General features: G+C 36.3%; 1 protein-coding gene across 3 annotated transcripts in view; it reads left to right on the plus strand.

Annotated features, from left to right (window-relative positions):
• The first annotated feature begins 4,728 nt into the window (after positions 1-4,728).
• LOC308706464 (transforming growth factor beta-1-induced transcript 1 protein-like) overlaps positions 4,729-16,911 on the plus strand; it is a 216,039-nt gene continuing 203,856 nt past the window's right edge. For 2 of the 3 annotated variants that reach the window (XM_081392121.1, XM_081392122.1), the window contains exon 1: positions 4,729-4,910. In XM_081392121.1, the coding sequence (XP_081248247.1) occupies positions 4,898-4,910 (13 nt within the window). In that variant the 5' untranslated portion in view covers positions 4,729-4,897. Of the gene's footprint in view, positions 4,911-7,101; positions 7,153-16,911 lie in introns of all 3 variants that reach the window. The other variant, XM_081392119.1, reaches the window with a different exon arrangement.

Genomic DNA, 16,911 nt, shown 5'->3' on the forward strand with positions numbered 1-16,911 from the left:
CAGCAGAAGCAATTTCACAAGCCACATCTGATTTTTTGTTTGCCACCATTTTAACTCTCCACATTGATTCAACCATAAACGCCAGTAGACCTTTTTTGCTAATCACAACTAAGTCATCATTACAAACCTGTCCCTTTGCTAGATCTCTTGCCATGGCCTCACCTTGATCTTGACTTACCCCACCATTTTTCTCCATGCTTCTCACTGCCTCTGCATAAGATATTTTCTTCTCTTTTTTTATTCTCTCCACATTTTCTGCTTTAACATAATTATGACATCCCCTGAAAGAAGCTGGATGTTCTCCCCCACAGTTACAACATTTCACAGGTTCAGTACATTCTTTCCCATCATGCTCCTTACTACATCATCTATATCTTCTCTTTCCATTACACACAGCTGCCACATGTCCAAATCTCTGACACTTAAAGCACCTCAGAGGGGGTCTTTCATACTCTTTTACAGGGTAGCTCATGAATCCCAACATGACCCTCTTTGGTAACACATTATCTTTAAAGGAGAAAAGGATAGGGATGGTTCCTCTACCATTCTAATTCCTACCCATGCGTTTTACAGCTACAACATTTCCTCCTTTTAAGCTAGTCAATATTTCTTGCTCAGATACTTCCACTGGCACATTATACACCACTCCTTTTACCTCTGTGTTTGTTTGTGGCTTGAACACCTCCACTCCCTTACCAAGCACAGTTTTAATCTTTAAAGCCTTAGCCTGTTGCATTTCCGACTTACATATAATTGAAATCATTCCATTTTGCAAAATAGAGGCATGCAAAATATCCCCAATCCCTTTTTTAAGTTCATTTGTTAATTTAAAGGGACTGACTGTAGAAAATCCATCCCCTCCCTTTACTTTGATCAGAACTCTAAATCCCTCATCACTATTTGGATTTGGTCTTATTGCTTTAATCTGTGGGTTTTCCATATCACTATCCTGAGAATAGTATCCTCGCTCTCTTTTACGATTTAACTTACTGTGTTCCATTCCTCCCCACCCCCACCTGCTCCCTTGACCATGGGCTGACTCTGATTTTAACTTATCCCCGACTGTGTGAGATTTTACCGTTTTAACAAGGTGCAACGGAAGTGTCTGATTACCTTCACAGAATATTCACCACACGACTACCTTTCCACTTCAAATTGATCTAACTTACTAAGTTTGCTGAGACCTGCTCAGGAATATCGTTCCCGGACCTATACAGGCCGTCGGGCAATACCCCTTCAAATAGGACCTCAACAAACCCACAATATCCAATCCAAAGTCACAATCAGTCACGTAAATACCAAACAGACTTCAGTTATGTGGCTTATTGTAGCCTGCTGATGAAATCAACTTAAGTCCACTCTATCCAGAAACTCATTCAAAGGCAACGAAACACGATAAACTTTCGCGCACGTGAACTCTCTCCTCGTCACAGACCTCCCCTCCAACGTCTTCCGACCTCCACTGACTGCCCAATTCAACAAGTCGCCCCAGCACAGGACTGTAAACACAGGGAGAATAAATAGGGAGCAAACAAGGCAGGTAACGAGGGAGGACAGGTGGGGCAAATGAACCAATAATCAGGTAACAAGGTGGGTGGGGTTAGACAATAGACAGGAGAGCAGAGCACATGGCACAAGCAACGTGACAAGCCATGTGCTCACACCAAGCGTGCCGCACAATCCCTGAAAAGTGAAGCCAAAACGTCTCGATTGCCCCCCGGTGACTGGTCCTACTATAGGTCATAAGCCCCGCCTCCCCGTGTTATTCAACGCGACGTGAGACCAACTAAACAATTAAATTACACTTCAAATATCTTTTTTCCAAAGGTGGTTTCTTTCATTTGCTGTCGTTTTATCACGCTGATGTAAGTTCAAGTGTCTGTTTCTAAAATAAGTTTGTTTTTAGTTAGTTACTTGATGCGGTGGTGTAACGTCTTGATTGACAGCTGTGATTGACAGGTTTTCAGAACGAAGTAGTCACTGAAGTACCAACAGACATTTTTTCGGGATCTTCGGAGGACTGAGGAGATTGTATTTACTTTATTTTAACAAGCCTCTTGTTGTACTGCAATCAATTTTTAAAAAAGTGTGCAGAATCCACTCTCCCTGAGTGCATTCGGCGAGAGTGAGGGCGGAGTGTTGATTTCGCGGCTTTACTTCCTGCTCACTACTGCGCAGGTCTGGTCCCGAGATCGCTACTGCGCAGACTCAAGTTCCAATATGTCAGCGCCATATCGGGACACTGGCGGCTTCAGTTCTCATCAATGGAAGAGAGCAAAGGGGCGTCGTCCATCTTTTTTTACAGTCTATGGCTCACACCAAACATGACAAAAACAAGCACATGGCCTTTAAAACAAATCACAAGCCATGTGCTTACACAAAACGAGACATGAACACGCAGACGGAAGAACGTAAGGCTCAAGTGAACTCGAAACCGCACGCTCACGAGACAAGACAGAGCGCACGAGAATGAGCGAAAGCCCATTCCGTGCGCTCACAACAGAAAACAAACACATAGAGCATGGATGTCTGAATCACGACACAGAACTGAAACCAAACTAGGCCGACGTGCCGGGATCCAAACACCATGCCCCGCACATGTAACAAGGCACGTAGACAAGTGAGTGCATGGCTCGAGCACGCTCGAAACCGCGCACTCAGACGAAGATGAGACAAGACCAGGAGTGTCAGAGCTCTGTCACAAAACCAAGAAATGAACTAGACCGAAGTGACAGAACCCTGACAGTAAATTACATGGAAACAATCTTATAAATCCAGAATTATGTTTTCTGAAAATGTAAAAATGCAGATTGTTTTCTGTGATGGATAGGTTTAGGTTTAAATACCTTTGTATGTGAGGGAGACAATGATTGTGCATACAAGCCTCATTGTCCTCCAGACTCTTTCTGAGAGTTAAAGTGTTGTAACTGTTTGTGTTTATGGTGTTTCTTGGGTTTTTCTTGTGCATCAACAGAAAGATTTTTGTGTATTTATTTTAGAGACTGTTTTGTCAGTAAATGTAGAGGGTTTCATTTCGAATTTCTGTTGATTGTAACTAGGTTATTAAGAGTTAATAATTTTTTTTTTTATAATTCAAATTTGAAATATACTAAATTGCAACTTTATTATAAAAAAAATGAACTACAAATGTATTTAATTACATAACAATGCACATGTATATTACATTAAAGTATTTAGTTCCCATTAATTGCTTGTCAGTATATTTGGAAGTACACTTTTACCATATTTCAAAGTCCATATAAAAATGTATTAAGGGGATGGTATAATGCCCTTTTCACAAGATGTAAAATAAATCTCTGATGTCCCCAGAGTGTGTATTTGAAGTTTTAGCTCAAAATACCCCACAGATATTTTTATATAGCATGTTAAAGTTGTCACTTTTTGAGGGTGAGCAAAAACGCACCGTATTTGTGCCTGTCCCTTTAAATGCAAATGAGCTGCCGCTCCCGTCATAGAGGGCGGAGCTTCAACAGCTTGTGTCCTCACACAGACATGAACTGTAAATTTCTGTAAAAACTTTTAGCCTTTTATGTTCAAACTGGAGTCAGAAAGATGGAGAGACTCAAAAAGAAGTGACAACAACATTTCTGAATGGTTAGTTGATGAATTTATGTAGCTTATGTGTAGTTATCTTCTAGTTATTGATTAGCATATTCTGTCTTGATAATCTATAAATTGGGGGCGGGGTTTATGTAAATTTTAGGGTTTGTGATGTCACTAACCCAGGAGGAATGTCATGTAGTCCCTACCAGCCATTTGTTGTAGTCCTTAAAAAGCAATTTCTTTAAAAAAATATATATCTCCCTTTGCATTGAACTTTGAGCGCGGTAACTTTGAAGATGTTGTTTATGTTCAAACAGCAACATTACACACTAACTAAGGTTAGAAAAGTGAAATCATAATCAACCACCCATTTGAAGTCCCACTTAAGTTGCTCCAAAAAATCACTCTTAATTTCAACTAATTGCATTTATTTTGCACTTAATCTGTGATACATTTGAAATCAATTATATATAATATGCAATAAGTCTGTCAAAAACATTTAACTTAATTCACACTTAAGTGTATTGTTAACTGACATTAAAGTATATTTTAGTCCACATTAATTGCTTGTCAGTACATTCAACAGTGCACTTTAACTATATTTTAAAGACACTAGAAGCCATTATGAAAGTACATATAAAGTTGTATTAAAGTCCCACTTAAGTTGTTTAAAAAAAAATCACTCTTAATGTCAACTTATTGCATTTTATTTGAACTTAATCTGTGATATATTTGAAATTAATTACATATAATGTGTGCATTAACTGTGCCGAAAACATTGCATTTATTTCACACTTAAGTGTATTCCTTTAAAGTATATTATTTGTGTAATAAGTACACTTAATAAAAGTAAGCTAAAGTACTTTTTTTTCTCACAAGGGTATGCTAAAGAAGAAACAAGCTGGGCCAAAACCAACTGATTTAAATAACTGTCAGTACTATGGCACTTTTTGTTGGGTTGTCTCTATGCTGCGAAAACCCTTAAATGATCTGTTGGCACCAAAGAGGACGCATGTGTTTCTGGCATCTTGGTTATAAAAATAACTACAGTATGTGCTTTATTATTGTAATCTCCCAGTAGTCATCATTATGAACAACTAATGCACAATTTTCAATTCCAAATATGGGCTGGAAATGTAACTAGATCCGCCCCTCTGACCCGTTACGTCCTCTGGAATAAGAAAAACGCACAGTTCGAGGACAACTCCCAGCCTGGAAAGTTCGGGACGAGCAGCAAAAGATTACCAGACATATTTCTCGGATACTTTCATCGGGAAGTCATATCAATTTGACACTTTTTCTTCCTTTATTTTTATTTTTATTTTTTATACTGATGGACGATTTAGGTATGTAATGTCTAATTATTTTATGATAGCCTACGTTTCCTAAATTTCATTTGAATACATCACTGCAGCCTAAACCATTAGCCTAAATGGAAATGCAGGATAGAGACAGGGTGGAGGACTTGGAAAGCGGCGTCATTTCTTTTTCGTAGCGGTTTCTAAAAGCACACTGATGAGCTCTAGAAAAAGATGAGTTAGATGGACACGTATTCATACTTTTGATCTGCAGTCCGAAAACAGACACGTACATCTGTCCGACAGAATTCTATAAAAGGTATGTTCACATTGATACACCAGTTCTTCTCGGCAGTTTTCAAGGGTAACGTATGTTTAATTCGTCCTGAGAGTGGGCATCTTGTAGTTGTATCAGTCACAGTAGGCTACATCCCACATCTGGTAACGTTTGAGGACTATAAAAAAAACTTGGATCCTATGAAGAAACACCCGCCCTTTCACCCGCCACCACATAGGTTTTATTTGGATAATTCTTCCTGAAGATGAGGACATTTATTTGTCTTGTTTTAGTTTTTAGTTTGTTTTAGTAACATTTTTATAGAAATCATCATCTGTGCAAATTTGGATGTAAACATGCACTAGACAAAAATGTAACAAGTAGAATGATGTATTCAAAGTAGCCAATAATTAAGTATCATGGTACATAAATATTATGGTAGCCTAATAGTATAGTGTATGGATGTTTATGTAAATGTTTTTTTTTTTTTTTTTTTTTTTTTAAATAAGTCTCATATGCTCACCAAAGATGCATTTATTTGATCAAAAATACAGTAATATTGTGAATTATTATTATTTAAATGAACTGTTTTCTATTTTATATATTTAATAAGTAATTAATTCCTGTGATGACAGAGCTGAATTTTCAGCATCATTACTTCAGTCTTCTGATTCACATCCTTCAGAAGTCATTCTAACATGCTGATTTGCAGCTCAAACATTTCATATTATTATAAATGTTGATAATATTTTAGTAAATACAGTGATATTTTTTTTTGAGGATTCTTGATGAATAGAAATTTAGAAAGAACAGTATTAAGAACACTATTTTTAAATTTTAAATTTAATTGTTTTAAATTGGTCGTACTTCCAAAAAGTAGAATCTGTGAATGACAGTATCTACACCTGCGCGGCACTGACAGCCGCACATTCTCCTCAAAACATTGGATTCATCCGCACTGTGCTGTGCCGAGGCACAACCCACGTGAAGTTGATAATTCTGCAAATAACTGCAATTGCAGATTTCGAACATAATATGTCGACAAAGTGGAAAAACTACGGACTGCAGCTTTAAATAACTTAACTCAAATCTTAACTTAACTTAAATCTTAAATCTCAAATATAATATTATTGACTGATTTACCTTTGTGGGTTAAATTCCCCTTCTATTATTGTGCAGAGCTTTTGAAGGTTATTTGTCAGAGTATACTGCATGATTGTTGAGTGGGCTGTTAGCCAAGCCAAATGAACATGCTTTTCTAAATATGGTTAGAATTTCCAGAGAGAAGAATTTTAGCTCCATATATGCGCACAGTACACAAACCATCTAGATTATACAGAATGTTTGTTGAACTGGATGATAAAGTAACTTCTACATTAACTAAGTTCATCCAGGGTGATCTAGTATTTGTTTTTATTCAAGCACACTTTAAAGACCCACAGAAAAGTGTTCTGGAAAAATACAATGTTGATATGTTACAGTAACACCAATGTGGGGCCTTTGACTTCATTGTAGGGTAATAAATGAAATGTCACTGAAAGTGCAAATAATGCTCCAGTTTTTAATATTTTTTATTTGTAATTAATATAGCACTATATTCTATAGTTATGGCTGTAGGGTCAGTGATGAGAGTACTGAATGCATATTAATATAAAGTGTGTTTAGAAAACAACAACAACAACAACAAAGAATTTATTGATTACATTAAATCCACAGTAGTGTTAGCAGAGTTTAGAGAAGTTATCTTGTGCATAATTTACATATACCTTAGTATTTGGTCTCACATTAACATCTCACATTAACATTTCATATGGTGTACAAGCACACACGCATTCCCTCTCACTGGATACAGCTCTGTTTTTCTGCCTCTGTAATGTACAAACAGGCATTTGGTTGTAGCTTTTGCTCTGCTAGCTGATGTGTGTCTATGGTCTCATAGTTTGTCTGTCTGCCTCTCTTCAGGAGTGTCTGATACATCTAACTACCCTCTCAGTCCCCGTGTTGTTTTGTTTGGTACGTAGTTTTATGACTGTCTGTTTGTCCTCCTATTGATGTGTATGCACATTTACAGCAATTTTATTTGCATGTTTTGTTATTTCAACACTTTAAATCACCATACAACAAGCATGACACAATAAATTGCAAGCAAGCTATATGATTATTCTGTACACGTGAAATACATGGATGACCCACTTGGCTCTTGACTTCTCCTTCCATTTCCAGAATATTTAGATTTTAGTCTTACTTATGCATATCATGACATTTTATATAGACAAATGATTGTTTTAGTCTAAAGTTTAAAATTCAAAATCTAAGTTTTGTATGTAATGAAGTGTATGTAAATGTTTGTGCTGTAAATACAGCCAAAGTCATTTGCTCATAACATTGTAGATGTAACTCTGTAATTATCTGTACATTGTTTTTTCTTTTTGTTTGCTTTGACAGTTTTTAGATTTTAAGTTAGACACAACAACAAAACCTCCTTTCTTGCTTTTCATAGATGCACCATAGACAAAAAATTTCAACACTGAAGTAGGTTGTATTATGCAAACTATCAAGTTGACATTTATTTTGAAGGAAAATCATACAAATACATAACTTATCAAGCAATATATATAATTTTATATATATATATATATATATATATATATATATATATATATATATATATATATATATATATATACTATCAGTCAAAAGTTGGATCAGTAAGATTTTTAATGTTTTTAAAAGAAGTCTCTTCTGCTCACCAAGGCTGCATTTATTTATTTATTTTTAAACAGGAATATTGTGAAATTTTATTACAATTTAAAACAGCTGTTTTCTATGTGAAAATATAGTAAAATGTAATTTATTCATGTGATCAAAGCTGAATTTTCAGCATCATTACTCCAGTCTTCAGTGTCACGCATGATTCTTCAGAAATCATTCTAATATGATGATTTGCTGCTCAAGAAACATTTCTCATTATTATCAATGTTGAAAACAGTCATTTACATTTTTATTTCAGGATTCTTTGATGAATAGAAAGTTCAAAAGAACAGCATTTATCTGAAATGGAAAGCTTTTGTAACATTAAACACTACCTTTCAAAAGTTTGGGGTCAGTAAGAATTTTTATTTTATTTTTGGGGGAAAGAAATAAAAGAAATCAATACTTTTATTCATCAAGGATGAATTAAATTGATTAAAAGTTACAGTAAAGACATTTATAATGTTATAAAAGATTCTATTTCAAATAAATGCTGTTCTTTTGAACTTTCTATTCATCAAAGAATCTTGAAAACAATTTGTACACAACTGTTTTCAACATTGATAATAATGAATGTTTTTTGAGCATCAAATCCGCATATTAGAATGATTTCTGAAGGATTATGTGACACTGAAGCCTGGAGTAATGGAATAAATTAATGGAATAAATAAATTTAAATTAAATTCTGATCACAGGAATAAATTACATTTTAAAATATATTAAAATAGAAAACATTCATTCTAAATTGTCATAATATTTAACAATATTACTGTTTGTGTATTTTTAATCAAATAAATGCAGCCTTGGTGAGCAGAAGAGACTTCTTTTAAAAACATTCAAAATCTTACCGATCCAAAACTTTTGACTGGTAGTGTATATCAATCGATTAAAAAAGTAACTAATTAATCACACATTTTTCTGTAATTAATCGCGATTGATCACACCTAAAATTTAAGTTTTTCTATATATTTTTATATTGTAATAATTTCACATTTAATCTCCAAATTAATGTAGAAAGAACATAAAGATAGTAGCATATATTTAAAATATTTGTTTAATGGCATCTTTTTATGTAAAAAGGCCAGTCTCTATGAAATACATTTTTCTCAATTTTAGCCATTTAGTATAGCCACTATTAGTCGGCAGAATCCAGAAGATGAGGCAGACACAGCAGTACTAGAGACGGTGTATTAATAATGTAAAAAAGTATCCACAACGTCAAAAGTAATTCCAAGAGAAAAAATGGTAATCCACCAAGTCAAAAGGTAAATCCACAAGATAAGTAGGTACAGCAGAAAAAGCCTCAAAAGATAATCCAAAAAATAAACGAGTACCACAAGAGAGTCTAACTGGAGCAACAAACATTCACAGGTTCACTGAGGCTGGGTGCTAAACATTCAAACACAGAGCAAAGAACTAAGGAAAACTAAGGGTTTAAATACATTAACCCTCTGGGCTTCTTCGTATTATAGTCACACTTAGCTTCCTCCCGCCCGAAAACGGGCGAAGCCTTAAAATCTTACTTTACTTTTTCCCAGGATAACCAATCAAATATATTTTTGTTCTATAATGTTTTCTGATTATTATTTAGAATTTTTTGAATTTTTTATGATATTTTGCATCAATTATATAATTTTTATGAGCTATTTTTTCCATTAGAATTAATATATTATTATTTTTTTTATTTTTTATTTTTTTATTTTTCAATAAATGCAACATTTCACATCAAAATAGAGTGCAGGCCTAAAAAAAAAAAATTTCAACTGAGAAGAGAGCCATCTAGTGGCTTCAAAATTTATTAATTTGTGTCATGTCCTATAACCGCCTATAGGCGGCCTATAGCTTTTTTATTTATTTATTTGATTTATTCCCATTCGGAAAGAAAAAAAATTATTACTAAGCAACCACTGAATGGAACAACACAAATTATATATCATTTTAAAGCTTAATTACATTTATTAACTCCTAACGAGTGCTGAGTAATCCCTCTAAAACCGAGTGTACCGCCAGCAGGCGCCACCTAGCTGCGAAAATATTCTTTACCATATTTTTAAAAAATCTTGCCTTGATTAACACAAAGTTGATGTCATTTGAAAGCTTAGAGTCTGAACTTTACAGTGAATGTATCCACTTTGAAAAACTCTTAAGTATTGCTGAGTTATTTGCTGATAAATAGAATTTCCTTTTTTTCATAATCTATAAAATAATGTACTGCAATGTGTCAAAAACATCATACAGCTCATGAAACATTCTCAGATAATTGAAAATGGCACTTCATTTTTTACAGCATATTATTACAATTAAAATGAGCCCAAAATTAACATAATCTATTGCTTTTATGACAAGATATTCTTCATGAAGAAAAAATTGCCCATGAGGGGGTGTCAAAGACTGTACAAAAAGGCTATCTCTTTTCCAAATGCTGTAACTTTTGATTTCTTTGTCCAAATATTATTATTTTTTTATCCAGATGCAGCTAACATGTAGGGGGACTTCACTAAAAAAGAATTGTCCTCCTACCTTATTTCCTTCCTGAGTTATTCCATGACAAATAAGAAAGATATGCAAAATCATAATAAAAATTAAAGCTGCAAGCAGCGATGAAAGGGCCCTCGCACCCGTGCCATCAACACTCGGTGGCTTTAGGAAGGCAGAGCATGGTTGGGAAATGTACATTTAAGGAGGTATATATAGTAAGAGTATGTCAAAGTCAGTTACAAAATGTTTTGTATAATGGTGATAATAGCATGCTTCATGATTCAGCTAAGTGTTGCTAGCATTTTTAGTCTGTTTCTAGCATGCTTAGTACACAATAATTATGTGGTTAGTACTGCATTACTGTGTTAACCATGTCAGTTTCTGTTGCCAGTAGGTGGCGTTATGACTATAACTGAATATGAGCATGGATGTGTGTTCAGGACAGAACTCTTATCAAACGTGTGAAGTTTGGTGCAAATTGGACATTGCCTTCTTGAGTAACAACAAAGTCATGTTTCATTGAATTAGCATTCTTTAGCACTTAGCTAAGTTAGCATTGTTAGCATGTTTTAACATGTTTCTAGCATGTTTAGAACTCAATGGCATTTTTAACATGTTGCTAGAACGGCATCAACGTGTTAAACATGTCACTTCCTGTTGACAGCAGGTGGCGCTATTACTATAACTGAATATTCTCATGTAGATGTGTTCAGGCCATGACTCTTATCAAACGTGTGAAGTTTGGGGCAGATTGGAAATTCCATGCCTGTGTTACAGCAAATTCCTATTTAATTGCAGCAATAGCATGCTTTAGCACTTAGCTAAGTGTTTGCTAGCATGTTTTAGCATGTTTCTAGTATGTTGTTAGCATGTTTAGCACTTGCTGGCACTTTTTATATATGTTTTTATATGTCCACAACAGTGTTTAACATGTCACTTCCTGTTGCCAGCAGGTGGCACTATGACTGTAACTGAATATGAGCATGTTCATGTGTTCAGGACAGAACGTTTATTAAAAGTGTGAAGTTTGGCGCAGACTGGACATTGCCTTCTTGAGTAACAACAACATCCTGTTTCATTGAATTAGCATGCTTTACCACTTAGCTAAGTATTGCTAGCATGTTTTAACATGTTTCTAGCATGTTTAGAACTCAATGGCATTTTTAACATGTTGCTAGAATGGCATCAACGTGTTAAACATGACACTTCCTGTTACCAGTAGGTGGCGCTATTACTATAACTGAATATTCTCATGTAGATGTGTTCAGGACAGAACGCTTATCAAAAGTGTGAAGTTTGGGGCAGATTTGACATTCCATGCCTGAGTTACAGCAAATTCCTATTTAATTGCAATAATAGCATGCTTTAGCACTTAGCTAAGACTTTGCTAGCATGTTTTAGCATGCTTCTAGTATGTTGTTAGCATGTTTAGCACTTGCTGGCACTTTTTTATATGTTATTAGGAGTCCATAACAGTGTTAAACATGTCACTTCCTGTTGCCAGCAGGTGGCGCTATGACTATATCTGAATATGAGCATGGTCATGTGTTCAGGACAGAACTCTTATCAAACGTGTGAAGTTTGGGGCAGATTGGACATTCCATGCCTGAGTTACAGCAACTTCCTGTTTCATGGCGAAACATCGAAATTTGTCAGGCCGCCGAGGACCCGCCCTTCGACGAAAACTCAAGATCTTCGCAATTTAACGTCGCAAAGGCCTTAAGATTACACTCACCAAATTTGAAGATGATCAGATTAAAACTGTAGGAGGAGTTCGTTAAAGTATGAGGCCTGAAAATGGCAAAAACTGCACAAAAATCTGAGAGGAAGTTGAAAATGGCTGACTTCCTGTTGTGTTTAGGGCTATGCTCCAAGATACTTTTTTGTAGGTATTAGGTCATTACATGTATGTACCGAATTTCGTGCACGTACGTGGAACGTTGCGGGAGGCGCACTCCGTTGAACTTTTATAGGCGGCGCTATCGAGCCATTTTGCCCCGTCCAATTCTGAAACCTATATCAGATGTAAATTTTCGCCAGTTCTGACGCGTGTGCAAAGTTTTGTGAGTTTTCGAGCATGTTTAGGCCCTCAAAAATGCAATTAAATGCGGAGAATAATAATAATAATAATAATAATTAAAGCTGCAAGCAGCGATGAAAGGGCCCTCGCACCCGTGCCATCAACACTCGGTGGCTTTAGGAAGACAGAGCATGGTTGGGAAATGTACATTTAAGGAAGTATATATAGTAAGAGTATGTCAAAGTCAGTTACAAAATGTTTTGTATAATGGTGATAATAGCATGCTTCATGACTCAGCTAAGTGTTGCTAGCATGTTTAGTCTGTTTCTAGCATGCTTAGTACACAATAATTATGTGGTTAGTACTGCATTACGGTGTTAACCATGTCAGTTTCTGTTGCCAGTAGGTGGCGTTATGACTATAACTGAATATGAGCATGGATGTGTGTTCAGGACAGAACTCTTATCAAACGTGTGAAGTTTGTTGCAAATTGGACATTGCCTTCTTGAGTAACAACAAAGTCATGTTTCATTGAATTAGCATTCTTTAGCACTTAGCTAAGCATTGTTAGCATGTTGTAACATGTTTCTAGCATGTTTAGAACTCAATGGCATTTTTAACATGTTGCTAGAACGGCATCAAAGTGTTAAACATGTCACTTCCTGTTGCCAGTAGGTGGCGCTATTACTATAACTGAATTTGAGCATAGACATGTGTTCAGGCCATGATTCTTTTTAAATGTGTGAAGTTTGGGGCAGATTGGACATTCCATGCCTGAGTTACAGCAAATTCCTATTTAATTGCAATAATAGCACGCTTTAGCACTTAGCTAAGAGTTTGCTAGCATGTTTTAGCATGTTTCTAGTATGTTGTTAGCATGTTTAGCACTTGCTGGCACTTTTTTATATGTTATTAGGAGTCCATAACAGTGTTAAACATGTCACTTCCTGTTGCCAGCAGGTGGCGCTATGACTGTAACTGAATATAAGCATGATCATGTGTTCAGGACAGAACTCTTATCAAAAGTGTGAAGTTTGGGGCAGATTGGACATTCCATGCCTGAGTTACAGCAAATTCATATTTAATTGCAGTAATATCATTCTTTAGCACTTAGCTAAGTGTTTGCTAGTATGTTTTAACATGTCTCTAGTATGTTGGTAGGATGTTAAGCACCTACTGGCATTTTTTTATATGTTATTAGGAGTCAAGAACAGTGTTAAACGTCACTTCTTGTTGCCAGCAGGTGGCGCTATGACTATAACTAAATATGAGCATGGACATGTGTTCAAGAGATAACTTTTATCAAACGTGTGAAGTTTGGGGTAGATTGTACATTGCCTTCTTGAGTAACAACAAAGTCCTGTTTCATTGAATTAGCATGCTTTAGCACTTAGCTTTTGCTACTATTGCTAACGTGTTTTAATATGTTTCTAGCATGTTTAGAACTCAATGGCATATTTAACATGTTGCTAGAACGGCATCAACGTGTTAAACATGTCACTTCCTGTTGCCAGTAGGTGGCGCTATTACTATAACTGAATTTGAGCATAGACACGTGTTCAGGCCATGACTCTTATCAAACGTGTGAAGTTTGGGGCAGATTGGACATTCCATGCCTGTGTTACAGCAAATTCCTATTTAATTGCAGCAATAGCATGCTTTAACACTTAGCTAAGTGTTTGCTAGCATGTTTTAGCATGTTTCTAGTATGTTGTTAGCATGTTAAGCACTTGCTGGCACTTTTTTTATATGTTTTTATATGTCCACAACAGTGTTTAACATGTCACTTCCTGTTGCCAGCAGGTGGCACTATGACTGTAACTGAATATGAGCATGGTCATGTGTTCAGGACAGAATGTTTATTAAAAGTGTGAAGTTTGGCGCAGATTGGACATTGCCTTCTTGAGTAACAACAACATCCTGTTTCATTGAATTAGCATGCTTTAGCACTTAGCTAAGTATTGCTAGCATGTTTTAACATGTTTCTAGCATGTTTAGAAGTCAATGGCATTTTTAACATGATGCTAGAATGGCATCAACGTGTTAAACATGACACTTCCTGTTACCAGTAGGTGGCGCTATTACTATAACTGAATGTTCTCATGTAGATGTGTTCAGGACAGAACGCTTATCAAAAGTGTGAAGTTTGGGGCAGATTGGACATTCCATGCCTGAGTTACAGCAAATTCCTATTTAATTGCAATAATAGCATGCTTTAGCACTTAGCTAAGAGTTTGCTAGCATGTTTTAGCATGCTTCTAGTATGTTGTTAGCATGTTTAGCACTTGCTGGCACTTTTTTATATGTTATTAGGAGTCCATAACAGTGTTAAACATGTCACTTCCTGTTGCCAGCAGGTGGCGCTATGACTGTAACTGAATATGAGCATGGTCATGTGTTCAGGACAGAACGCTTATCAAAAGTGTGAAGTTTGGGGCAGATTGGACATTCCATGCCTGAGTTACAGCAACTTCCTGTTTCATGGCGAAACATCGAAATTTGTCAGGTCGCCGAGGACCCGCCCTTTGACGAAAACTCAAGATCTTCGCAATTTAACGTCGCAAAGGCTTTAAGATTACACTCACCAAATTTGAAGATGATCAGATTAAAACTGTAGGAGGAGTTCGTTAAAGTACGAGGCCTGAAAATAGCAAAAACTGCACAAAAATCTGAGAGGAAGTTCAAAATGGCTAACTTCCTGTTGTGTTTAGGGCTATGCTCCAAGAGACTTTTTTGTAGGTATTAGGTCATTACATGTATGTACCGAATTTCGTGCACGTACGTGGAACGTTGCGGGAGGCGCACTCCGTTGAACTTTTATAGGTGGCGCTATCGAGCCGTTTTGCACCGTCCAATTCTGAAACCTATATCAGATGTAAATTTTCGCCAGTTCTGACGCGTGTGCAAAGTTTCGTGAGTTTTCGAGCATGTTTAGGCCCTCAAAAATGCAATTCAATGCGGAGAAGAAGAAGAAGAATAATAATAATAATAATAATAATAAACAGAGCAATTCCAAGAGGGTCCTCACACCATCGGTGCTCGGGCCCTAATTAAAGCTGCAAGCAGCGATGAAAGGGCCCTCGCACCCGTGCCATCAACACTCGGTGGCTTTAGGAAGACAGAGCATGGTTGGGAAATGTACATTTAGGAGGTATATATAGCAAGAGTATGTCAAAGTCAGTTGCAAAATGTTTTGTATAATGGTGATAATAGCATGCTTCATGACTCAGCTAAGTGTTGCTAGCATGTTTAGTCTGTTTCTAGCATGCTTAGTACACAATAATTATGTGGTTAGTACTGCATTACTGTGTTAACCATGTCAGTTTCTATTGCCAGTAGGTGGCGTTATGACTATAATTGTATATGAGCATGGATGTGTGTTCAGGACAGAACTCTTATCAAACGTGTGAAGTTTGGTGCAAATTGGACATTGCCTTCTTGAGTAACAACAAAGTCATGTTTCATTGAATTAGCATTATTTAGCACTTAGCTAAGCATTGTTAGCATGTTTTAACATGTTTCTAGCATGTTTAGAACTCAATGGCATTTTTAACATGTTGCTAGAATGGCATAAACGTGGTAAACATGTCACTTCCTGTTGCCAGTAGGTGGCGCTATTACTATAACTGAACATTCTCATGTAGATGTGTTCAGGCCATGACTCTTATCAAAAGTGTGAAGTTTGGGGCAGATTGGACATTCCATGCCTGAGTTACAGCAAATTTCTATTTAATTGCAATAATAGCATGCTTTAGCACTTAGCTAAGAGTTTGCTAGCATGTTTTAGCATGTTTTTAGTATGTTGTTAGCATGTTTAACACTTGCTGGCACTTTTGTATATGTTATTAGGAGTCAAGAACAGTGTTAAACGTCACTTCCTGTTGCCAGCAGGTGGCGCTATGACTATAACTAAATATGAGCATGGACATGTGTTTAAGAGATAACTCTTATCAAACGTGTGAAGTTTGGGGTAGATTGCACATTGCCTTCTTGAGTAACAACAAAGTCCTGTTTCATTGAATTAGCATGCTTTAGCACTTAGCTAAGTATTGCTAGCATGTTTTAACATGTTTCTAGCATGTTTAGAACTCAATGACATTTTTAACATGTTGCTAGAACGGCATCAACGTGTTAAACATGTCACTTCCTGTTGCCAGTAGGTGGCGTGGCGCTATAACTATAACTGAATTTGAGCATAGACGTGTTCAGGCCATGATTCTTATCAAACGTGTGAAGTTTGGGGCAGATTGGACATTCCATGCCTAAGTTACAGCAAATTCCTATTTAATTGCAGTAATAGCATGCTTTAGCACTTAGCTAAGTGTTTGCTAGCATGTTTCTAGTATGTTGCTAACCTGTTTAGCACTTGCTGGCTCTTCAGTGTTAAACATGTCACTTCCTGTTGACAGCAGGTGGCGCTATTACTAATACTGAACATTCTCATGTAGATGTGTTCAGGACAGAACGCTTATCAAAAGTGTGAAGTTTGGGGCAGATTGGACATTCCATGCCTGAGTTACAGC

Source organism: Scardinius erythrophthalmus (assembly GCF_964197995.2).
Source record: "Scardinius erythrophthalmus genome assembly, chromosome: 18".
Taxonomy (NCBI): domain Eukaryota; kingdom Metazoa; phylum Chordata; class Actinopteri; order Cypriniformes; family Leuciscidae; genus Scardinius; species Scardinius erythrophthalmus.